The sequence below is a fragment of the Molothrus aeneus genome, chromosome 20 (assembly GCF_037042795.1).
Source record: "Molothrus aeneus isolate 106 chromosome 20, BPBGC_Maene_1.0, whole genome shotgun sequence".
In the NCBI taxonomy this organism is placed as follows: Eukaryota; Metazoa; Chordata; class Aves; order Passeriformes; family Icteridae; genus Molothrus; species Molothrus aeneus.
The window spans coordinates 9,364,280-9,390,117 of record NC_089665.1 but is presented as its reverse complement, the minus strand read 5'-3'; the positions used below and the strand labels follow the sequence as shown (position 1 = coordinate 9,390,117).

Sequence of the window (25,838 nt, the reverse complement as noted above, 5' to 3'; positions counted from 1 at the left end):
ACTTTGTACTTGTTAACTAAATGTCAGAGGGCTACTTTGGGTGATAACCTATTAAATTTCATGAATAACAGAAAAATAAATCTGTGGTTTGTTACTGGAATTGTAAGTTCTGCCACAATGCTGTGTTTTCATTATATGTACAAAAATACTTGATTTTTTGTACCAATTGGTATAAATTTATGGCAAATTGACTTCAAGTATATTTGTAAAAAACCGGGTTATGGTGTAGGCTGAGACATTGTGGGATAAAAAAGTAAATAGCAAATTAAGTTACTGTGGTTCTGCTGATCTAATTGAATTATTTCAGTACCTCCACCAGTGACCTGTTTTCAATGAACCTGGTACCTCATTTAGTGTTTCATTTGAAAGCTCTCAACTCTGCTTTTCACCAATAAATCAGACAGTTCCTTTCATTTATAAGGAAGATGCTTCTTCAGGATTGTTTTGGTGTGGGCTGTTTTGGCTGGATTTCGATAATCTCTTCTTCCAAAAATTGTTATTGTGGAGACATCAATCTTTTTTAGACTGGCTCTTGCCCAGGGAAGAGCATTTTGGGGTTTTGCTGTAACATTCATCACTTCAATGCTTCATATTGGTCACACAGTTCTCAAATTTAGTTGGAATATTCAGATTTTTCAGATGTTTTTATAGATTTGTGTTGTAATACTATCTTAATATATTAATACTTAAGTAGTAGTACTGTGAATATGATTGCAGTTGAAGTCCTGATTCATTTTTATGAGGTGAATCCCTTTCAATTCAGTAATTTTCTGTGTTTTCTTCTGTTTCCAAACCCCAAATGTAAGCCACACTCAGTGTTTTTTAGACATTCACTTTAAGCCTCTTTTGCAGTGATTAATCTTTTGCGCTTCTGTGTTTCTGTTTTTCCTTTTTTTACCCAGGGATGTTGCTGGTCACCACTGACACATTAGGCCACGATTTCCACGTTTTCCAAATCCTGACACATCCTTGGTCATCATCACAAAGTGCCGTCCATCACTTGTACACACTTCACAGGGGAGAGACCGAAGCCAAAGTAAGTGAAACTGTGCTGAGGAATAATCCCCAGACACCTTATACATTCTGTGTATGTTGGCACTTTAATGTTTGTTTCAGCACACAAAGAGCCTTTCTTGTGCTCCAGCCACAGAAGGGATAAGAGCAGAGCGTTTAACCTGGACAATAATAAATTCTTGCCCTTTGCAATGAGGTGCTGTCAGATTTATTCAGATCTGGCACTGCCTCCAAAGAGCCCCGATTATTGGCTGTGTTTGCACTTAACCTTTTCTCATGTAACATGTTCAACATTTGTCTCGTGCCCGTGAAGGAACTGTCAGCGTTTGCCTGACTCTGGTGGTAAAAGCCACAGACAGACAATTAAAGAGTTGAAAGGAAGAGTTAATCAAAAGGCTGTGATTAGCTTTTCTTGGCACTGTGGGGGAACCTGCAGAGACTCCCCAGTTTAACTTCCCTGTTGCAAAATCCCCCTGTGAGAGATGGAGGGCTAAGTTAGGATATTATCCAAGGGTGGAGAAGTCTGGAATTGTATTGTAAGCAATGCTCAGTGAAGTGATTTGCTGTGAGGTGGGGAACAGGGATCTGCTCTCACTGGCAGGGCTGTGCCTGTGGCAGCAACACGTTCTGCTCGAGTCCTTCATGGCAGAGCCTCACCTTTGGAGCATGAGGGACTGCTGAGGAACCTGCTTTAAATACAGGAATAAAAATGTCACCACAGGGTAGGGAATGAGTATTGCACTTGCTGATGCAATTACACACGGGAAGCACAGACTTGTGGCAGCCTGGCAGATGTAAAGCACAGTGACAGGGACAGCCTGGGGCTCTGTGATTGTCACCCTGGAACTGGGAGCTTTGGCTGCTTCTGGTACCTGATTGCAGTTCCTTCAAAATTTTTTTTTCCTTGGGAGTTGAGCAGTTTCTCTCAAGTTTCTCACCATACCTTCGTAACAAGTGGAATGTGGAAGCTTTATTGAATGTAGCAGTGGTTGATCAAGTTTTGTTCTGGGTGAATTTACATTTCTGTAGTTTAAATACTCAAAGCTTTCCTGCTGCCATTCTGGAAGAGTGGAATTGCTGTTACAGGCAATGGTTTACTATAAGAAGGAATAACCAATCTGGAAAGTGAGAGGAAATTAGGAAAAACTGTTCATTTGGGATAATATATACAGTTCTAACAAGTAGTTTTTATAAATATTACGAAGAGCAGTGAGGGCTGTGTGTATACACATACTCTGCCATCTACTTGGGCACGTTCTATAAGGTGTTCAATGTTTTAGAGTTATTTTTGTTCTCCCTTCACACAAAGACTCAATATTGAAACCCAAAGCACAGGACTTCAGTCATGAGGAACAAAGATGTTCTTCTGGTTTTTACAGCTGATAAATTTGTTTTCAAGGCACACATTGGAAACCAAACAGAACATGTTTTAGAGAAGAAACCCTTATTGATACATGTTTTTTTGGGATATAGTATTAGCATCTCTGTGAAAGCATTGCATTAAAATTCTCAGAATCAACATAGTAAAATTTTTTCCTAGTTTGCCACACAGTTTTCATTTGGGATGTGAACAGTATAGCTTTTGGAATGGAATAAAATGGAGAAAATTCTTACCAGTCTGAGGTGTGTTGGTGGATTTCACAGCTCCCTGGATAATTAAACAATATTGCATTGGTACCTGTGATTCTCAACACACGTGGTTTGAAATATTTATATAATATGAGGGATTGTTTCACTTTTTTTCTTTGGAATAACAGCACTTGTAGCTGTTCAATGAGAAGAGAGTTTGCTGGTGCTGCTCTTTTGTTGTGTGAATTTCATGTATGAGGAGCATTAGACAAGAATTTTGGAGACTGTTCAATGTAAAACTCTCAGTGCAGCTCACACTGGGAGCCTCTGTACCTCCTGTCTGGTTAGAACAGTATTTATACATTTGCTACCAAACCTTTTTCCTTTTTTCTTTTTTTTCCCCTCTGGTTTAAAACTAACTGTGAATCAAGGCCAATGGTCTTAAAGGTCACCTTCTGTACTGGAGCTATAAAAAGTTCTAATTTGTGTTGATGGACATGAGTGATTATCAGTGTCAGAATTTGTTTAGCTAGTACCCATTATAAATTGTTTAAACATCATCATTATGGCCTCGTTATTTGTGGGATTTCAATGTCCCTCTGAAATCAGCTCTGCTTTTGTATGTGAGATTTTGGCTGACAGAGCTTCACCCCGCTTTTCCCAAAATCTCCTTTTTGTGACTCAGATGAAGATGGGGTGGGATGGAAGGTGGGCCTCTGCCTCAGAAGGGAGTTGTGAAGACAATGACCATGGCAGAAGGTGAAGTGCTCAGATAATTCACTGAGGCCCAAGGTGACAGTGTTCAAAGTCACTGTTCTGCAAACACAGACAGAAGTCCCTGTTTGGTTGTACCAGATCTTTTAGCTTTGGAGTGCCACTTGTGCTCTAGATTTTATTTTTTTTTTCCCTTAAGAGGACAAAGAGCAGCCCTGAATAACACCAGGAAGGTCCATTGCAAGGGCTGGCTGTATTTGACTGAGTCAGAGCTGAACCTCTCAGAGGATCTGTGCTTGCACAGTTCAGCTGCAAAGAGGAGAAATGTGCTCGTGTATGTGCTGCACATTTTGGTTAAGGATACATCTGCTTGTCCTCCAGCTCCTGCATTGTGAGGCAACACTTACTGCACTCAGGTTTTTACCCAAGAGCATTCTGGAAGGTTTTTAATGAAGTCATAGCATGTTCTGAACTGAGGAAGCTCATTTACTTGCAGATGAAAGTTAGCCTGTCACCTGATGATCCTTTCTCTTTGATCTGAAATTGTAAACAGCAAAAGCAAAATCCCTGCAAACAGCATTATCTCAGCCTAGGACAAATAAACGCAACGATAGCATCAGCTGGCTGCTGGCCAGCTCCTCTGTAATCCTGTACTCTGTCAGACTCCTGCTATTCCCACTCCCAAACTGCAGCTACAACTGACCTCAGCTGGAGCAGGTAAACAGGGAATGATAAAAACATTCCAGCCTGGCTGCTGATGGGAGGCTTTTCCAGGGAATGCACGAATGTTTCAGTGAAGTGATTGCACAGAGACTGCTCAAGGTTGTGTCACAGCCTGTGCCCAGGTACTGAAACATTGGGACAACTTCCTGATCTTGGATGTGAATCTTCATGGCCGTGAGAAATTCCTTCCTGTCTGTGACATGTTCGTAGTTGCAGTTATTGAAATAGACTCTGTAAAACTAGGAAGACTTTGTTATTTCTAGGAAAGAAGCTGGGGATGGGCTTGAAATAATCAGGATTGGTTTTGGGAAGTTGATCAGTGTCAGATGAGAGCTGCCAAGAAGAAGCTGCTGCAGTCAGAAGTGGCTTGGCTGCCCTGGGGAGCTGGAGCCCTGAGCAGCATTTGCAGGCTCAGTCATTGATAGAGAGCTCAGCTCTGGTTAAAGGCCCCACGTGGATCTCTCTGTGCCCACATTCTGCCCTTGCTTTTACACAGAACTGAAATCAGTGTTGAGGACTTGGGGAGACACAGTTGGGTCTGTGTGGGTCTGATAAATCACATTGTGTAGACCATGATTTTATTATTTTTTCATTTATGTTTGTTGCTACATCATTTCCTTAATTTTCTCAGCCAAAAAAATTCACATACAGACCAGTTTTCTAATTTATTTTGACCCTTACCTCCTCGGGACTGCTGCTCTTTCTCATTGCTTAATGATACTGGTTTTTTCTTTCTGCCATCTCCCTGCACAGCATAATTCAATACTTGAGTCCTGTGCTTCAAATCAGGGTGTTTTTTCTCTGTGACACAGCACAGTGATCATGAGCAGGTCACGTTTCTGTTGCAGCACTGCTGGTCCCACTCTCCAGGTTTAATTAAATGCAGTAAAATGCACAAGAATATACAGATTGCACCTGGTGTAACTCCACACAACTGACAGAGGGTGGTAAGAAGGAAGAAAAGAGTTCTAGGAAGATCAAAATGTGGTTTATTTCTGATCATTATTATTGAAATCCAGGGTTCAGCATTGTGAGGTTGGTTTTCTGTTCTGTGATTTACCTGGACACAGTCCTGGGCCAGGTGCTCTGGGCTGACCCTGTTTGAGCAGGGAGCTTGGACCAGATGAGCTTCTGTGGCCCCTTCCAACCCAGCCCATCCTGTGATTCTGTGATTCAGAAATTATTTTCTGATCTGTACAGTATTGAAAGCTGATCCTCAGTGGAGCTGTTGACATGTGCCGTGTCCTTGGAGGACTCTGTATATTAAATTACCTGACTGTGTCATCAGGGCAGGCTCTGAGTGCTAGCTACATTTTAATTCAGTTTTCTGGAGGATTTTACATCATAATATTCAAAACACGGGGAAATTGAGAAGTGGAAGTTATAAAGAAGCTCAGAAGAGTAATTGGAGGGAAGCAGGAGAAGGCAGGAAGCACACTGACTTTTTGGAGGATGTCCAGAGGAGGCCACCAAAATGTTTAGAGGGCTGGAGCCCCTCTCATATGAGGAAAGGCTTAAGAGAATTGGGATTGTTCAGCCTGGAAAAGAGGAGGCTCTGGAGTGGTGCATTTGTGGCTTTCCAGTACCTGAAGGGAGCCTGCAAGAAAGATGGAGAGTCTAGGACTGAGAAGAATTTGCAAACATCTTATGGGTTCCCAAATCAAACAAAATCTCAGGTCTGTAATTCCCTTTGCTGGTCCAGACAGAAGAGGATAGATAAAATTTTAAAATACAGACGTGAGTATTAAATGTGACGTTGACCTTGAGCTATAGAATAAACTTTGCATCGTGAGAGATCTGCTGTACTTTGTACTTTATTAACATATATCTGTAAACACTGTGGGGTCTTGATTGATCTTTGGTATCTAAACATTACATCATAATTAACAACAAATCCAGAAATATATTATAAATACATGAAATAATAGTACATTAACCTAAAGAACAGCAATAAACTGCAACGCTTAGCATAAACTTGAAAACCACTAATGGGCCACTGTGCAGTTTGTTTATACTCTGAGCAGTCAAGAACTCGGCGTAATGTACAGGAACGTGGTGAGGAACAGCACAGCCCAGGCATAATTTATAGGGCTTTATTCATGGACACAGCTGATTTTTGAAGTTGTTTCTGAGACTGCCACGATGAGCATTGTCCTTTCAGCCTGGTCCATGCCTTCTTCCAGTTCTCCTGGAGAGCTCCGGGCTCCTTTGCGTTGCACGGATGGGTCTGTGCTGGTTTGGTGTGAGCGTGTTTAATTCATGCCCTTGGAATTGGAAATGTTCTCTGAATCAGCTCCCTGGGCTGCCTGTGGTTCTGCTGCTCCTCCTGGATCTGTGGAAGACAAACGAGGCTGTTTGAGAGCAGTGAGCAATAGGTGAATCACGTGGAACAGCAGCTTCCAAAATACTCTGCCCCTGCTGAGCCGGGTTTCATAGCTCTGCTCCTGTAAATCTTTATTCATTGCACACTCTGCTGTCAACGCTTTTTTCCATGTTATTCCTGAGCATGAGAACCCTTCTGCCTTTGTGGTTTCAGCCATGTTTTAGGCAGCCATGGCCACGATGCCCGCTCTGACTGCAGCCAGCGTTTGAGCACTTTTTGGGATTACGGAGTTCCACGCTTTCTTCCTGTAGATCAGGAATACTTTTTTCTGTGTAATGTTTACACTGAGGAAAAAGAAAACATCCTGTAGTGATTGTTTCCCAGTTTCTTGGCTGGGGTTGTCATTTGCCAGGGTTGTTGTGTGTAGTTTTTGAAAGAACATAACCCTCGGGGTGCCAACTGGAAACAGAGCACTAAAGTAGAAACACACAGTTTTGTTGCATGCTACAGTGAGATGGAATTTTTTCTCTGTCATCTCATAGTTCTGGTGTAACTGAGAGTGGCAGTTTCTACACAGTTCATATGTTTGGTTTTGACCAGGAGAATTTGCCACTTTAACAGCAAGTACTGAAATACTTTTGGTGCCATCATTTTTCCTGGACTCCACAGCCTTTGGAGTTTTTTTGGAGCCCTTATTAATCCCTGTGGGGTCTCTAATCCCTTCTGAGCAATCAGTTAGGGTGAAACACTTTGTAAGCCAGCTCAGAGCTCCGAGTGCTGCACTGTAGGTGTTCAGAGCTGAATCCTGGAAGTGCCAAAGCTGTCAGCTTTGGGGAGCTCTCTGAGCTGCTCCTTTGGGGATGTCACCAGGGCTGAAAGGAGCAGGTGTGCAGCGCTGGTTTTAGTTGATCTTGGTAATGTTGATGAAGCATTTTGTGTAGTGACAGTCTGTCAATCAAATATCTTGTCACAAGTCACCAGACTTAAATCCTTTTTTTATCTCCGAGGCTTCAGGCTCAGTTGGAAACTTGCACTTTGGTGAATACTTTGCTGCTTTTGTCTGGAATAGCTGGAGTGCATTTCTGGAATATTTGTCAAGATTTTATCAGTGTTTACTCCAATTTGAGTACCTAGTGCATTGTAAAACTGGCTTCAGTGAAATCTTAAAGAATTTTATTTAGCTTATGCTGTTTAATAATATAATGAAAACTAATCCCTTCTCTATATGTTTGTTTGCCGTGGTAAATCCCACTTATGTCCATGGTTCCTTTTAGTCAGCTTTTACCTTTAAAAACATTTTTGGAAGAATTGTTTCAGGACTTTTTTTCTCTATGATAAATCATTTTAACTTCAACTACTTGTTTTCTTGAGTTGTCTGCCAGGACGGGCTTGGAAACAAACTTTAATCTCTCTTTTAAAGCATTCCTTCAGGAACAAGAATTTGCTTTCCATCAAAGCGTTGTGTAAAGCACACTTGAAAGAGAATTAAATCCTTCTGGACTTCGTATCTGAGATCTATGCAAGGAGTAACCCTAGTGGAAAATGTTTAACTGTATTTTTATATTTGCTTCAAAACTGACCATTTTAAGCTAAAATAAGACTTGTGCCAGTATTGGTCAAAATCAGGCCCAGTGGTGAGATCTCTCTCTTTTGTTCTCATCCCTCCCTTTTCCCGTTTTTGGGCAATCTCTGAAGATTAAACAAGCAAATACAAAACATGCAATTGAAACAATTTCTCAGCTCTTTTTAGAACAAAATTCTGTTTGAAAACTACATCAAGATCTTGTGGCTTTCTGCAGCACTTTGCAGCATGGTTTGTTGTCATAATCTCAGAATATTTTGAAAAGTACACAAAACTTGGAACTGTGAATTACAGTGTATATACCAAATACTAAGTCCATTGATAAATGCACCAAAATTCAAGTTATTGCTTAAATGTGAGGGAGTTTTTTCCCATTTCCAGTTCAGATTTGTGTTTGAGACACGACCCCTGTGTTGGAGGTGTGCACCTTGGTGGCTTCATTCCCCTGTCAACCCTTTTTTCCAGGTCCAGGATATCTCCTTCAGCCACGACTGCCGCTGGGTGGTGGTCAGCACGCTCCGAGGCACTTCCCACGTGTTCCCCATCAACCCCTATGGAGGCCAGCCCTGTGTCAGGACCCACATGTCCCCACGCGTGGTCAATCGCATGAGCCGCTTCCAGAAGAGCGCGGGGCTGGAGGAGATCGAGCAGGAGCTGACGTCGAAGCAGGGCGGGCGCTGCAGCCCCGTGCCCGGCCTGTCCAGCAGCCCCTCTGGCTCACCTCTCCATGGTAAATCCTCTTCCTTCCTTTCTCTCTGCCATCAGCATAATATGGATTTCATAAAATGCTGTAGATATCGTGCAAAAATACGTGGTGTAAGCAGATACTGCAGGAACGAGCCAAGGTGGAAACGCTTCGGAAAAAATCAGTTCTAGTTTTGCAGTTTGCTTTAAGTAATTGATGCTATCACAGATGTGTTAATAATTTCTACTCAAAACTAAAAGGTTGGGGGTCTTTAGGTTTCAAGTTTTGTTTTCATGTCACACACTGTCAGTAAACTGGTCTGTATTCAAAGAATTTTATTGCCTAAAATTCTCGTTGCTCATTGGCCTTGATGATCACAAAGCACATCTGGATATCTACAATAATACTGCTTGGGGAGAAATGTGGAACAAGGCAGTGGGGAGCTGATGGCACAGATTTGTGTCTGCTTTTTGTGTGTGTGGGAACAATGCGACAAATAATGTGTAAAGGTAAAACAATCTGTAAGAGCTGATCTGTCCGTCCTGTTCCTGTGGTGTATGTGCCTTGGAGAAACTCAAAGGATGTGAAGGGGAGCTTCAAAAAATGTTCAAAAATTATCAATGTCACAGATTTTCCAGTTTATCTTTCCTTCCAGCTTTTCTCTTTCATGGGGTCTGTGCTAGAAGGCTGTCTTGCTTGCATTCAGGATTTGCTGCATCCTTATGCCTCCTTTCTGTTGAGAGTAAGTCACAAGTTCCATGGAAGTGGAAGTTTGAATAGCAGTTTGTTTGGGGTAGCCACCCTTTTCCAGTCTGAGAGTATTAAAAATGGCCAGGAACAGTCCCTCTGCCCTAATTATGAGTAGGATTAGGAGCTCTTGTGAAAGCCCAACTATGTGCTGGGCTTTCTGCTATAGAGAGAACCTTTGTGGGATTTCTGAATCAAAGGAACTGTTTTATGACTTGGTGATTATTAAGGGAACCAGACTTGTCTCAGAACAACCCTCTCTATTTTTGCCTCTCTTTGGACTTCTCTGAACAAAGGTTTGTGCGTGGCTGTTCTGGAGCCGTCCTCTTCTGCCTGGAGCCACTGGAAGGCACCCAAAACGTGCTCGGAACTTTCTTCCTCTTTGGAGACAGTTGTGTATCCACCATTTCACTTCCTCTCATCTCTGTACAGCAGCTCAGCCTGAAACAGGCTGGGGAGTGCTCCAAAGGTTTGCTATGGCACATCCAACTACTTGTAACTGTGAACATCATGGAGAGGAGAGGAAGGAACTGTCAATTTGTGGCTAGCACCCAGCCAATTCTATTTTCTGTCCAGGGAAATTGCAGTGAGTTGTTGCCTTTACAATCCTCTGAGGTACATTTGAAGTTTTGAATAGATTTGACACTTTTTAAAAAGAGGAATCAGCAGTTGCAGGATGCTCAGTGGTGGAGGTAGGAGCCAGGCGTGCATGGACGAGGCACAGAGAAAGGCAGCAGCTTTTAGGGGAATGTTCAAGAGTTCTGGGGCTTCGGTTTGCAGATGTCTGTCTTGAAAGATAATAAATCAGATTTCTTTCAAGATCTCTGTGCAGCCATCACTGCTTGAAAATCAGATCTGTTTGAACAAACAGCTCCACTGGAAGTCTGCACGTGGGTGCTGAGAATTAAGGCAGGAAGGTGGCTTTGATTCCTGGAGGACTTCACACAGATTGTGCTCATCACTTCCACAGTGCAGAAGTTGGACACATGCTATGATTGTGTGTGGGTAACTTGCAAAATTTCATATGAACGTTTTCCATGAGAAATTTGTGGGGATTTCTAGAGGAGTTAGCACAGATGCCTTAAAAAAATTGAGGAAAAAAATAGTTGTGTTTGAAAGAGTCCATTTGGTAAAATACTGTAATATTTTCAGTAATTTTATTGCTGCTTTTTCATTTCAGTAATCTTTCAGTTCCCCTGGCTGAAGGCAGGCAGGATATTGAACCCTATTCTAAGCTTTTTATAAAAAGCCATTTATCATCAACTTGTAAAAGACCCCTGAAGTTCAGAGTGACTTTCAGCAGAGGGACTGTGTGTGGGTGTGTGTGTGTGGCAGCAGGATTAGTCAGAGACCGATGATTATTTTAATTTGTGAGCTAAGATGTGTTTACTCAGATTGTAACAGCTCCTTACCATATTATAATGTTAAATTATTGTTGTTTGGAGGAGTCCCGGCAGTCTGGTGACAGAAGTGTAAACGAGTACTCGAAACAGAAAAGAGCAGTTCTGGGTTTAATTCTTTGCTTTACTTCTAAGTCTCTCTGCAACCCTTGGTGAATTTTATTCAGCTGATTTTGTCTGTCAGCTCTCTGCTGTGTGACAACAGTAATAATCTCTGTGTTCCCCGCGTGTGCAATGACTTTAATTTTGCAGCTTTCTTCAAGAAGAATAACTGTTATGTTCCTTAATCACCCCTCTAAGTGCAGATGATTATAATGGAAATAAAACCAGAGACCATGTCCTGGAGAGCACCACTGCTCTGGGACAAGGTGTTGATTAAGTGACTGATTCAGAGGAGATTGTGGCAAACTGGAGGATTTTTCTGTGTGGAGTCACGTCATCACGATTTTCCTCTTACATCTTTTCCAATTTTCAGTAAAGCCTACATAAAAAAACTGCTTTTAATCTTTATGCTGCGATCTGTCTTATCTTCCCTTTTGCTTGGCAATCATAACTTATTGATAGTAACTTGTGATTAGCTTTTGTTCTTGTAAATATTTTCAGAGCTCGGGCTCTGTCGGATTTTTCTCACTTGTTTTTTTCCTCCAAGTCTCCAAATGAAACTGTTTGCAACTGTTTGTGTATATAGTAGCAAGGCAATCTATTTACATTATGTTGGAGCACCCTAGGACTGTTTACCCACACAATGTCAGCCTTTGCTGGGGGTAGGGATGATTTCATTTCCAAATGAATCATTGTTTGGCTTTGTTCTTTCCAGCAGAATGAAGTAAACTGTTAAATAGAGGATGATAAAGAGATATTTCCTTTGCACCTTTTATAGCCGACAGAGATTTTGTTTGGGCTGTTCTGTCTGTTAATGCAGCGAGGTTGTATTTTTGTCATTCCCTTGGATTGCCAGAGTGTGTTGTCAGGAATATCTGAGTTATGTTGGGATCCTTTTATGGGCTTTTACTATTATAAGATTATTACAACATCGGTTGGTTGTTGGGGTGAACATTAGGGTAAAATATGGCCTTATGTGACCATTTCACTTGTATAAAATTGGGTTTATGGTCCTTACCTGTCTCACAGGTAGGCTGTGGGATTAAGGGATGAGTTGTTAAAGCAGAGCATGCCCTTGGTGTTGCAAACTTCTCCGTGTTCTCTTCAGGACACATATGAATAGCAAGGAGCGTTTAGCTGTAAAAAGCAATGCTTTACTTGGATGGTTGAAAACTGCACATAACTCCAATTATTTTAATCCTGCAAATTAAAATTTACAGAATGTTATTAATTCTTGCACCACCAGTAAGTGAAATAATGTCTGTGTAGCTCTGCTCGCTCGGTTTTCTCTGCTGTTGGCTGCATGAATTTCCAGGACCAGAACAAATAATAATCCAGTAAGTTAGCATTGGATCTACAGCTACACATCCACACCTACTAAAAATATTCCATAATAATATGATACTCTCTGAATTTGCCTTGCATTTCATTGGGGATTGAGGTATTTATTTATTTGCCAAAAAACTGTTCATAGTACGCCGTGGTTCTGTTTCAGATTTAATACCGATGCTGAGAGGGAGTATATAAATTTAGAATTATTAAAAAACCATGTTGTTCTCGATACAGTGTACTCAGGCTTGTATTTATCTCTTTATAAATGTTTTAGTATGGCACGTTTTTCATTGCAAAATCTTTTCTAAGTTTAAAAATCAAAAGGTTTTCTCTTGCTTTTCCTTAATTTGTCACAATCGCAACATGAGTAAAATCCAAGCGTAAAACTGGAAGTTTGATAAACATGCAGCCTGAGATGCTTTACATATTTTCACGTTACTTTTCACTATTTCCCAGAGTGAAACTCCTTTTACTAGAAGAATTCTTATGGGAAAGCAGAGTTGAAAGGACTGACATCATCAGCCCTTCCTGAAAAACAGATTGGTTTCCTTTAAGTAACACTCACTTAAGAAACCACCTATTTAGAGAGAGGCAGACAAAAATAGTTTCAAAGAAAATTAACTGTATAATAACTTAAAGCGCTGGAGGGCAGTTCCTTCACGAAACGCTGTGAACGCGAGCTGACAACGGTTCTTGAAAAACTCTCTATTAAGTTTAATTTTTCTCTTTGTAGCAGTTTGCGCAGAAGCAGCAGAGCGAGCTGCAGCATCGGCCCGCGTTGTTTTATCGTGCTTTTAACATTCCTATTTGTATCATTGTCGTGCTTCTCCACAGCGTCACACTCGGCTCTTTTTTTAATTTAAGCGTCATTTCAAATAATTTCAAATAATTCCTTTTGCAGCTCCATTTCTTAGCGCAGATTTCGCCCCGGACGCGCCGCCCGCGCCGGCTCCCTCAGCGCTCCCGCCTCACGCCCAGGGCCTGCAGGGGGCGCCCTCTCCCCGGCCATGGCGCCTCAGGCGGGGCCGGCCCTGAGGGGGACCTGGCGTGGAACCGCCGTAACCCGGACAAATGGTGGCGATGAGGATAAACCCCTCTCTTCTTCACTAATACTGGTACTGAGCTGTTTGCATAGGCATCGTAAATATTTATTTACTTCCAAATAGAAACCCTCCACATTCGCTGTGCTGCTTGAAGCATCGAGCAATTCTCTTCACACCTTCACCTGAAGTTTCTCTTCACAGTTTTAAGGCAGTTGAGAAAAAAAACCAAAATTAATTTACCTGGTGGGAATTTTCTGCTAGTGACTTTTAGACAGCATTCTGTGATGATTCTTTCTTTCTTAAGCAGTCCTGGTGGTGGTGATGGAAGGTCCCACATGTAGGGCTGGGAGAAGAGGTGGGAAGAGCTGCAATCACCAGTTTGGGAATTGGCCAGCAGCTTACTGGATTTTAGGAAGCTGTGTTTGCTGTATTTTAGCTGCCTTTTCCCCCCCTCTCCTCCTTTTTTTTTTTGGTAATTGGTAGAGAATCAGTGGAGTGAAAGAAATGGGTGGTGTATTTTGAATAGTTTCTGAAGTGGAAGGAAAAGATCCATTCCCTTCAGATAAGTAGGGAAGTAGACTGATAAATTCTGTCACAAGGGAAGTTCGTGTCTGTACATCAAGTGTTTCTAAAGCAGGATTTTGTAAACAGTATAGATCGAAGACCGGGGCATGTTTGCGTTGGTATTTGAAAGAGAAGTTTCAAATACTCTGGATAGATTGAAAATTGAAGGAGACGGACATCAGAAGGGAATTGCAGCTCTGGAGATAGGGAGTGTAAAAATCTATGACTGAGTGATTTAGCACAGCAAATGCTGCAGCAGTGGTCAGAGCAAACTGTTTCAGAGAGGCTGTGGGTAGGCAGACAGAGGGGAAATAATCGGCAGCACACAGGAGACTGTGATGGCAGAGATGGATCATGAGGTGAAGGGAAAGGGGAAGGCAGAGAGGAGTGGGATTACCACAGATGTGAGCGTCCCACTGAAGTTTTCCTGTCAAGATGGATGATTTCAGTCTTGGTAATATCAAATGGAAGGAAATTTTGAGAGGGTCAAGTGCTGATGTGTCAGAGTCAGGTACTGAGGGAGTTCACAAAGTGGTAACTGGAATTTTAAGTGTTTATCTGAAAACGACTTACTGAATGACAGTTTGTAATTCTATGGTTATTTCAATAGTTCCTTTGATTACTCTCTGTTAGTTTACAGTAAACCCATGTTTTTAGATCTGCAAATCTCCCCAGCTAACCAGGTACATAAAAGACAGGCTAGTGCATTTCCTTTTTGTACACTGCAAGTAATAAAGACATCCTGCAGCTGATGCAGTGCTTTGATCGGGTTTTGCAGTTGCCAATTGGAAATTGATAAATAATGATACTAATGATCTATGAGAAGGAACATGCTTGACTTTACATTTTCTCAATGTCCCAGTTCAGAGGGTTAGGTACGCTTGTGTACAGCTGAAATGAGTGTGATCAGCATAAAAGCCATCACTAGGATTGAGATTTGGAGTAACAGTGCAGCTGAAAAGAGTTGGTCACTGAAGGAGTGACGCAGGAAAGATTCTCTGCATGGTTCATGGCCAAAGCACAAAGGGGAAAGGCTGGAATTAGGTCAGGAGAAGAGTGGAGTAGCACAGGGGAGACACTGCAGTCCAGACATTTGTTGGTGGGTCAAGGAATGTAAGTGGTTCAAGGGAGCTGCCATCAGTGAAATGACAGAAAGTAGCTTTGCTCACCTGATACAAGCCTGTAATATGTTGGATCAGAAGGTGAGAAAGTAGAATCTAGAGTTTTTCAAGAGACTGTATCAGCTGAAGGAGGAGGTTTAAGTATGGAGGGTGTTGCATGACAAGGGAGGTTTGGCATGAGGGAAGGTGAAAGCATGTGAAGCTCTGTGTAAGTAACCCACAAGGGGAAGGAATGGGGCAAGAGCTGGTGGGAACAATCATTTTATCTGATGGACATGCTGAGTTCAAGCCCAAACACCTTCTACTTCCCCTGGCAGTGGGTATTCTGGGAATCCAGGGCTGCTCCCTGGTGTCTACAGCCTGAATCAGACTTTCTGTCTATATGATTGGTGATGGATTATACAGTAAATGGGTGTTGCCCTTGCTGCCCTCTTTTTTTTTTTTCCAGTTTATTATTCTTAAGTAAGGCATTTAATCAACTGTGCATCTTTGGTAGCCTGAAAAATGTAAACACTTTATGGAAAGAAACGTAAGCATTAAGATTAGAAATAAAATATCCTTCTATCTTTTAAAAGGTTTATCTTTACCCTTAAATATGCTGATTGAGCTTATTCTTTTTCGCTTAGCCCTCATGGGCTGTTAAAATCAGTTGCTTTTTCCCATCTCAAGGAAATGCATCTTTGACACTTCTCATGACCTGAGTCATGATGCTGTCACGGAGCCAGAAACATCCTCAACGGTCATGGGTAAAAGAGCAGAACTGCCAAGGGTGTGTGGTGGGTGCAAGAGGGACAGATTGCTCCAGTTCCTATCCTATGGGTGTTTCAGACAAGCCATTTATTATAATTACCCATGGATATTATTATCAAGTTCTCAAATGCAGTGGTTCTCAAGGCACTTCTTTTTTTTCCACATAACTTGGGAGAAATCTCGTGCATTCAACCGGGATTGAATTCAGATGCGAAAATATTTGTTCTTATGGTTGCAACCGGAGGGAAAATAAGGCACAGATGGAAAGGTGAGGATAAAAAAATCACAGATGTATTAACATGTAGTTTATCATCAAAATAAATTGTGGTTGGCTCAGCCCTTTGGGTAAGGGGCTGCCATTAAACTTTCCCTGTCTCCTCACTGAACACATTTGCACACAGAGATGTCCTTCAGAAATTCCCAGCCCAGTTCATTCTGCAGGTTCTATGACCAGCAGATGAGTTTTTCTGACTGTGCTGTCTCAGTATAAAAAACATTAGGCTCATAAAGATAATTTTATTCTGTATCATTTGAAAGAAAAGTCTGAGACACCAAAACTTTCCAAAGTTTACAATGCCAAAGCATCTCGGAGTCGTTCTGAAAGAAGGCTTTGAATTGAAATCTGTGCTGATGTGAATTATGATGGATGGACACAACGAGGGGCAGCAATAGTGCATTCTTGTTTTCTCAAGCGCTTCATCATTCACCAGCAGACAGTGTTAGCAAAATTCCCATGTGCAAGAAATCGGAGCAACAGAGCCTGTCCCGAGCGCCCGGAGGCTGCCTGCACGATAACCTCATTAGTGCACTGTTAGTCTGAGCTCAGACAGTCCTGTCCTCTCAAGAGTTTGCAAACTCCAGCCCAGAGCTGTGGTAGCCACAGCCTCTGGCCCAGAGCTGGCTTACAGCCACATGCTGAGGAGGATGGCACTGCTCCTTCAGGCTTGTTTGCAGCACACTGTGCTGCTATACCTGTAATAGCTGTAAGAAACTAATCCTGCCCTCTTCCCATCTGTGGAGAGCTGAAGGTGCAAGATCTGTTTCAAAGAGGATGGACTTGGCCCTGGCCTTTGCTGGAGAGGACCCAGCAAAGGGTGGCCAGATTGGCTGTTCTGGCTGGTAACACCATCTGGAACAGCCCAGCTGAAGCGTTGCCGCCGCTGCCTGCACAAAGCCTGAAGCCAACAGCTGGCAAACCAGTTTGGTTGGGTTTATTTCGAGTTTTGCCCATACATGGACTTGAGCCTTGCACAAACAGTATTTTTAGTTAAATAAGTCCTGAAAGATGATTATTATGCCAGACTTGTGTGTGTGATGGTGGAGGGGTTGTTCTCTAAGGAAATCCATCTTTGTCCAGGTAGAGGCAGCAAAGGGGTCATGGGAGTTCCTTCTCTGCTGAGCACAAGAGGAGATTATTGGGTATCAGTGAGTGGGACACTCATAACTGAGGGACAAAGTTCCTGAAACTGAAGATAGTAGAACTCCAGAGGGAGGAAGGGACTGTTATGAGGCCATGTTCAGATTTTGAGTGGATGTTGCTGAAGTTCAAGGAGCTCGGGTGAGAGGGCAGGGGACTCTGTCCCAGCAGTGACCGAGACACTTGGGCTGGCGCTTGCGTGTCTCTGCTGAGCACTCTGACTTGGGGGCTGTCACCATCCCATGCCTTGCCTGGATGCAAGCAGAGAGCAAGCTCTGCTCTCTTAGGGTGACCGTGAGATTTAGTGCAGCTGTGTTTCCAAAGGTTCCATATCAAACGGATTTAAATGTTACAAAAACAACCGGCTGCGTTATTTGCTCCCGTCCATTCCAGTGGAAGCAAGTTAGTGATAGGTTTAGCTCTGAGTAGCTACTTGATATGTGTACAGGAGCTAAGACATAATATTCCTCCTTTAATGGGTCTAATTGTACTGGAAATATTGAGAGTTAGGGTGTGAAATGAGTTTAAATTTGATAGGACACAATTCAAGGAAATGGCAATGTAACTTGAATTGAGAGGCGATCGTTAACTAAAATAATTCGTTTCCTGACTTTTTCTAGGAAAATGTCTAGCATTCTCCAAAGAAAGATAACACATGTTGGACTGAATAAAACAAAACATGAAAGCAAAAGCCCACTTTGGCAGTAATTAGGGCTCGTGGTGCTGGGTGTGTTTCCCGTTGCTGAGTTTGTGTGTCAGGCTCTTCCAAGGGCTCCGTGAGCCAGCATTGCTTCCGCTGCCTCCTCTGCTCGGGTCACAAGGCAGCGTTTCTCACCAGGGCGCCGCTGTTTCCTCTTCCGACTGTAGTAGATTACAGATTATACTGGAACATGTCTGAGGAAAGGTCAGAAACGAGGGTGAAAGTCTTGGAACTGAAGCTGGGAAGCTTTCCATTCTCATCCGGGAAACTTTTTGTATTGAATAAAGAGCAAAGCAAAATAAACCACCACATCCATGACACTTCTGGTTTTCCTGCCATTTTTTGCCTACCAGTTAGAGAGGATTTTATTTCCCTTGCATTATACAATTAGGGAATGTTTAGCTGAGGAATCCTCAGTGTTACACTAAACAGAAATAATGGCCAAACATGGTTAATTTTCCTGTAACTTGGCCTCCACATGATTGCATAGCCTGGAGTTACTGCATTTTTATTTACCAAATTATAGATGTTTATATGTAGTGTTAATGTCAGTCGACTTCGTGGTACCCTTTGAAATGGAGTCTGTTAAATACTGGAAGATATAAAAACTAATCAAGTAGGGTTTGAATTTTAATGACACTGCCTTACTAAGCTTTTTGAATTGGTGTAATGGAAGAAAAATGGAAAAAATCAACATAGAAGCATTTTACTATAAGGCTGAGAGGTGCTTGATACCACTTTAGTTTTTCAAATCAAGTGTACAGAGAAGCTAAAATCCTTCTGATCATTACTTTCCTACCAGAAAAAAAATGGTCTGGGCCAAGTCCTCTTTGCTTTGCTCACTGACAGTTTACACCAAAGAAAATCCTGCAGCACTTGGAGACATGTCATGCACATGCTGAAATTTAACAGCTAAAAGGGTTTAATTTCAGTTTGTTGACAAGTTGGTGTTTGCATCCCTTAGGTGTGAGGGTGTAGTTTTGGTTTTAAGCTTGGCTGTGATTTAGGAGTTCATTTCCATGCACAAATGGGACCTATGGTACTGATAGATTCAAACTCATTTGAAATCAGATACGAAGTGATTTGGTTGCATTAATTGTGATGCTGTGCATGGACTGAAGAGCAGAGTAACAGGGCCTTCCTCCACATCATTCTTTCAGGATCCTATAAAGTCTTTTTGCCACACTGTGTTGCTGCTGAGTGCAATCCTTGGGGCTGGGCGATGTCCCTGCCAAGCTGCATTTGGATGTCTAATTGTGTCATTTGTAGTGCCAAAAATCAGGGCGTTTGTCCTCTCTCCTCAGAGATGATCTCTGACAGCAGTGCCCTCAAGTGCTCTGCTCAAACACTGACCAATTTGAAATCTGGCCTGAATTCATCAAGGCTCTTAGTTGATCAGAAAAGGACATGTAACTGTACTAATTGCTTTCAGTTGTTTGATTGCTTTTTGAACGGTGTTAGAAGCTTGCAAGTCTTGAATGTTTTCCCCTTGATGTAGCTCCCCTTTCTTATCCAAAAATACAGATTGAAAGGCTTAAAAAAGTGTGATTTGATCAAATGTTTTGATCTGATATTCAGGCCTGCAGAGTAACTTAGAGATTTGAGGTTTGTGGGGAGCTGAGGGTGTCTCTGCCCAGGGCTTGAGGAGGGAAGCGATGCTGTGGCAGCCCGAGCCTGTCTGGCCATACCTGGGAGAGCTGCTCCTGATGGCTTTTCCACAGATGTCCAGCTTTGTCAAAACCCACTAAATCTCGTGAAGTTTATTTTCCTTATAGCATCTGTATTTTATAATGGTGCTTTTAATTTGTTTTTCCTTTGTCTGTTGGGATTTCTTTTGTCCGGCACTCGCAGGCCTCCCTTTTTTCCTCGCTGGAAGTGAGTCTGTCAGTGATGGCCGCTTTGGGAATCCAGCTCGGCCCGGCCGCTCCCTCCCTCTGACAACAAAGCCCATTGTTGTTTTCTTTCTTCACTTTCATCCTCAGCTTAATCCATTTCTCCTTTGAGTGTCAGTGGAATAAAATGTCTGGAAAAGAGTGGCTCAGGTTTTGGGGGGTGAGATGCTGGTGGTTTCCCAGACTCTCAGCAAACAGGTCCAAACCCAATGCATTGGGTTTTCCATGTCTCAGTAGGCAATATTTGCCCAATGTAAGGCTGCACTTGCAGATAAACTGGTCAGACTCCAGAGCTATGGCATCCTCAGCTTTTTGGAAGTCCCTGGTAAAATTAGTAAGACATTTACCAGCCTAGACTGGCTTGAATGTATCCCATTCACAGCTCTGATACGAAAATCTCCTCTATGGCAGCCCAAGGAAAGACAAATACTTGACCCCATTCCTTGCACGGGGTCCTGAGGGCTCAGGGTGATTACCAGGGAAAAGTGCCTCCTTGCTTGGGATGCTCCAGTGGAAATGATCCTTGAGAGGACACCTTTGCCCTGGAATTGTGCTGGTGATGATTGATTGCAATAAAAGCATTCCTGGCCTAGTCTGTAGGATGAGATCTGTGTGTGTCAGTCTCCAGCCATTTACAGTTAAATGCACTGTCCACATGTTGGGAGGTAACTTGAGTTCAGCTTTCTGCTGGATGAAAAACACAGGATATTTCTACCAGACTTAAACTTTGGCTTATTTGTTGCTTGTCCTTTGACAGTGAATCAACAACGGCTTGAGCTGTAGAAATAATGTTGATGCTTGGCTGCATTCTTTGTGCTCTTTTGGCCTGATCTGACTGCCCTGTGCACACACAACTCCTGTTTGCTGCAGAAGCTTCCTACTTGGAAGGGCTGGAGAAATGAAAGGGTAATTTTTGGGATTCCTGGATGGGTACAGCAGCACAGCAGAAAATTAGGTGGTTTTCTTTAACCTTAATCATCCCCACCATCTTAATACTATTGTAGTCAGATTTACCAGAACAACTTCCCTGTCAAAAATAATTTCTCTCCTCTTTGTAGCATTCCAACTTTTAATTTTTGACTACTATCACTTTTAATTACAATTTTTGCAGTGAAGCAACTGACTGTTGCAGCAGAAAATGCAGGTTGGCAGGCAATGGTTACTGTGACATATGTTTGGTATTTACAGCTTTTCCATTTGTCACAGCAGAATTTTTTTATCATGTTTGTGCTGTGAAGTGCTGTGCGTTCTGAGGTCTGGTTTAGTTAATTTTTTATTGAGGTTTGTATACATCAGATTTAGCTATACTTCCAAATACATAGTTACAAATTAAATGCTTGACCTCCTGATGTTTTTTGGTTTCTTTCTCAAAGAAGAATCATCTCATATTTTAGTCCCTTTCAGAGTATCTTTTACACATTTTCATTCTTTTTATTTACTACTTTTTTGGAGGCTTTATTATGTTTCCTTATATATCAGTTTATAGAATTTGTAAGATGTTGTTCCTACAATTAATAAAAACGTCTGAAGGGATGAGATAATCCTGCAGTGTTCTAAGTATCCTTCACTGCTCTGGGAGTCCTCAACTTGTATGGAAGCAAATCCTTGTGTAGGAAGGATGTCTGCAAATTCCTCATTTCTCTGCATGCAAATAATCCATGGAATCAGCTGAAGGCTTTGCATATGGAAAACCACTGAAGCTGGGAGCAGAGGGCACTGAGACATGAAATGTGCCTTGAGAGGGGAGAGGGGGCTGTTCAAGCCAGCCTGTGGATCAGTAGTTCAGAGTTAATCATTAGATTCTGAACAAGTAATAGAAAATAAATCACAGCCATTTGGAGCTCCCTCAGTACCTTTGGTGTTTGCTGTGCCCTTGTGGATCCAGGGGAATATGGGACAGGGAAGCACTTCCAGAGAGGCCTTGGCTGCAGGAACAGTGACTAATTAGACAATAATGCACTAAACTATTCATATGCCCTTCTGAAAAAACCAAAAATGCATTTTTAAACTAATTTTTAAAAAAATTAATTGCATCTCAGTCTTATTTAAAACTGAGCTGGGTTTTTTTTTCCTTTTCCTTTTTCTTTGTATTCCAAGTTGGTGCAGGAAAATTGCTATTAATGAAATCTGCTCCCTGGGAACTTCAATAGGCTTATTCTTCATTAAAGCCTTTCTATTTCTCTTAAAACGTATTGATGGATGCTCAGGCCAGATACTTATCACAAAATACACTTTGTAATTTCATCATTTCTGTTATTGTGCTTCTCTGAGATGCAGAGGTCTGGGGGCTTTGCAGAAAAACCCAAATAAAACCCCCAAGCTTCCAGTTATATAGTATTAAAAGAAGGGTGAAGGAAGCATTGAGTGTCTTTAGGACGATGAGACATTCATTAAGATTTTTCCGCCTTCCTTTTCCTATTTTCAATCCATCTGAAGTACCATTAAAGCTTTTCAGGCAGCTTCCTGTGAGAAACCCTTTGCTGTGCTGTTTTTCTTCCTTGAAAAAAGGTGGCTGCTCTTGAGGCAGATTGTATGGATTTGGCCTGGGATTTGTATAATATCTGTGTAGAATGCAGCGGTTGTTTAGGAACCTAATTCCCAATATGGTTCCCTTTTGATTAAGAACAAAGCCAGCGTTTCACAGCATTATAGGAGCACAGAAAAACAAGTTAATGATCTAAACCTTTTAATTCATGGTTGCTTGTCTATTTAAAGTACTTTTGATTCTGCTATAAACAGACTGGCCCCTTTTTTTGTTTAACTTCTTTCTTTGGTTTCTTCACATTTCTTTCTTTACTGTCCATGAAATTTGGAGCTAGTTTCCTTTTCCAACTGAAGAATGAAAGGTTGTGACTACAGAGTGATACAGCGAGTAAGAAAGCGTATCCAAACTGGGCATCCATCCAGCACAGACCTCTTTGAAATCAGCTAAATTTAGGGTTGTTGAGGGCTTTTTTTGTTATGTTTTCCCTTTCCTTTTTTTCAGTACCTGTGTTTCATTTTCGTCTTTTTGAATGAATATGAAATTTGTTACTTTTTTGATACTTTTTTGATTTTTACATCCAGTTTGGCGTGGCTTTATTTGCCATAGTTACTCGATATTTCCCTCCAGCCTTAGTTCTGCAGATGATTATTCTGGATGTCTTTATCCGTCGAGACAACAAAAGCGACCTTTTCAGGACTTCCAATTACCAACACTGTATGTGGTACTTTAGGAAAATAATTCCCTTCCAGCTACTCCTTCTTTTTTAAATAGAGAATTGGAATCCAGAGCTTGTCCTTCAAATCGAACTCGAAAACTTTTCGGTGAACAAAACTGCCAGGCAAGCAGCAGCAGCAGCAGGAATAATTTCCCGTGCTTGGAAAGGAATCCTTCCTTATCCTCATATGTAAAATTAGTAATTGCTTCTTCCATTGTAATTTATTCTTTATCTGAAATGAAGATTCTTTTTTTAGATTGTTTTCTTTTATTACAGCAGCAGCTTGTTTGTGGTGGGTTTTTTTTGGATTTTTTAAAATACTTTTTACCTTACTTCAGGCAGATTTAGAAATGATAAATGAAGAAAAAAATTCCAATAATGTGTTTTATTTCATCTCTATCCCATCAAGGTAAATTGAACAGCCAAGACACTTACAATAACTTCACAAACAACAACCCTGGCAATCCTCGGCTCCTGCCTCTCCCAAGTCTGACTGTGGTGTTGCCTCTTGCTCAGATCAAGCAGCCAATGACATTAGGGACCATCACCAAACGCACAGGGTAAGTGGCACAAACCTTCCTCAGCCTTCATGATTCATGGGGAAATCATTTGTGTTATTAGTGAGAATTAGTTTTATTCCATATTTTAAATTCAGTGTATGTAATTTAATAGCAGCAGAAGAGGGGTGGGAGGAAGAGGAGACTGAAAACGTCAGATAAAGAAATACAACCTGAAAACAAACCTCTGTAAATTCAGGAATATTCATTTGGGTGGGTCAGAAGGCATTTTCACACCAGGAATTGGAATGAAACATAAGCAGAGCTGTGTTCAATCAGAATAAAATATGGCTTTACTTTTTTTCCCAAGTTTGTTTATTTTGATTTCCAACCTTTTCAAGCAGAAACGATTTTTGACCATCAGAACTAGAAAGACAGTAAGCCAGGTTCAGCAGAAAGGCAAAACTTAATCCTACTGTTTTCTTGACCTTATTTTTCCTCTGTTGCACTGTTCTGGACTGGGTGGATTTGCACTCCAGAGTCAGCTGCACTTTGGCACTTCTCATGTGCCATGATAAAACACTTCCAAGTATTTCTTGGGAAAAGCTTCTCTAAATATATATATTATAAGATTTATATATTATAAGATTTTATGAGCTTGGTAAATCATAGCAATTTTAAATTAATTAATACTGTCCAACAGCTGACATTTTTGTCTTGCTAAACTTTAAATATTCTTTGATTGTAATTAAAGCTACACGGTGATGATTATATTTTTCCTCTCTCATTTTCTGGTTGTTTGAATTCCTGAATATTTTCCAGTTAAAAATCTGATTGATCTGTTCGTTTTGCAAGGAAAATGAATATTTTTAAGGATGTATATTTTTAAGGAAAGTAGACCCGAGCATGGCACGTGGTTAGACAAAACAACTGCCAGTCCTACAGCTTCCTAACCTTTTCCTGCATTTTGGCAAACACAGGCACTGCCTCCCTGCCTTCGGTGCTCCTTGCTCAAGCCCTGCTCGTGAGGTGAATTTTCCCTCGTGTTTCACGAACCAGGAATTATTTTCCAGGCGAGAGTTCACGGCTATTCCCTCTCTCCCCGTGCAATTCCCATGTTTGTGCTGGAGCTCAGGGCACGCTGTCAATCCCCCGTAGCTGGGTGCTCTGGGTGGGAGTGCCGGCAGCCAGGAGCTGGGCTGTGCTCGTGCGCATCCCTTCCTGTCTGCCCAGCGACCGCTGCCGGCCTTGCCGTGAAACGGGAATTTCACGGCGCTCGCTGGGCCAAACGTGAGCCACAGACACACGGCTGCCCCAAGCACAGGGAGAAATTCCTGAACTTCACAGAGAATTGGGAATGGAACTTAAGAAACAGTGAAGAAACAGTTTGAGGGTCATGTTGAGGTTTAGCTTCCTCCACAGACGCATTTCAGCTGCTTATTTTTGCCTTTTTAGTTTTCTGTCCAGTTTAAGCTGAGTGAAAGAGATTTTGCTGCTTCTCAGGTGAATTTTGGAAGAATATCCAGGTGTGATCCTGGATGAGGATGCGAAGGGAGGTGGGATCAGGGGGAGGTTGTCACAGGGTAGGAGGTCACAGTTCCTCAAAGAGGGGAAATACCAAAAACCTGACTTGAAGAATATGGCCAGTGAAGGACAGAAATAGAAATGTGGGCTCCCAGAACTAGAATAGACACTTAGAACCAGGTGGGACATGGCAGAGAAAGAAATTAAAAATTCACCTGAGGGCCTGCCAGGGGAGGTAGGTGATAGGAGCAGTGAGGAGAAGGATTTGGAAGAAAGCTCTTGGTTTACAGTTGTATTAATGTGAAATTCTTTACAAAAGTTTCCTTAATGCTGCATTATACCAAGAAACCTTTCTAAAATTATTGCAATTGTAATAAGTCTGCAGTTTTTATTTAATGTTTTATTCTTAAAGATCAAAAACATATTTGGACTGTTCATATTTGTAGTTTTATGATGAATTATACTATTCACAAACTGTCTCTGTTCCATTTTATGTAATTTTTTAAACTAATTAAATTTAGAATGCTCAATGAGGCTTATGTAAGGGGGGAAAACAGCAGTCATGGGAAATACCCTGCTGTGTAAATAGAGTTTTCATGAATGAGGATCATCATTTTCAGCACGGCCCACGTAGCCTTGTAACGGTAAGCCGAGAGCTTCCTTCATTTGTTCTGCATCCAAAACATTTGATGAAAGTACACAAAATTAACATGAAAAGCTGTTATTTATAAAGCAGGGATTTAAGAGGAATGCCTAGGATCCAAGAAGCCTGGCATGCCTAAAATGACCAAATTGAGACAGCAGCCTTAACTTAAACCTCCAGGGGGCAAAGCGTGTGTTTAACATATTTAACATCTGCCCTCATATTTCTGCAAACACATAGCACTGGAAGTCTGTGCAGTGTAAGATTTCGACAGGACAGGGACCATCTGCCTCGCT

At 41.7% G+C, this 25,838-nt stretch overlaps 1 protein-coding gene across 8 annotated transcripts in view; it reads left to right on the top strand.

Annotated features, from left to right (window-relative positions):
• The window catches only part of BCAS3 (BCAS3 microtubule associated cell migration factor), a 300,365-nt gene that overhangs the window by 70,187 nt on the left and 204,340 nt on the right, over nt 1-25,838 (top strand). For all 8 annotated transcript variants that reach the window (XM_066563443.1, XM_066563444.1, XM_066563445.1 and 5 more), the window contains exons 14-16: nt 903-1,036; nt 8,391-8,655; nt 23,288-23,438. In XM_066563443.1, the coding sequence (XP_066419540.1) occupies nt 903-1,036; nt 8,391-8,655; nt 23,288-23,438 (550 nt within the window). The remainder of the gene's footprint in view (nt 1-902; nt 1,037-8,390; nt 8,656-23,287; nt 23,439-25,838) is intronic.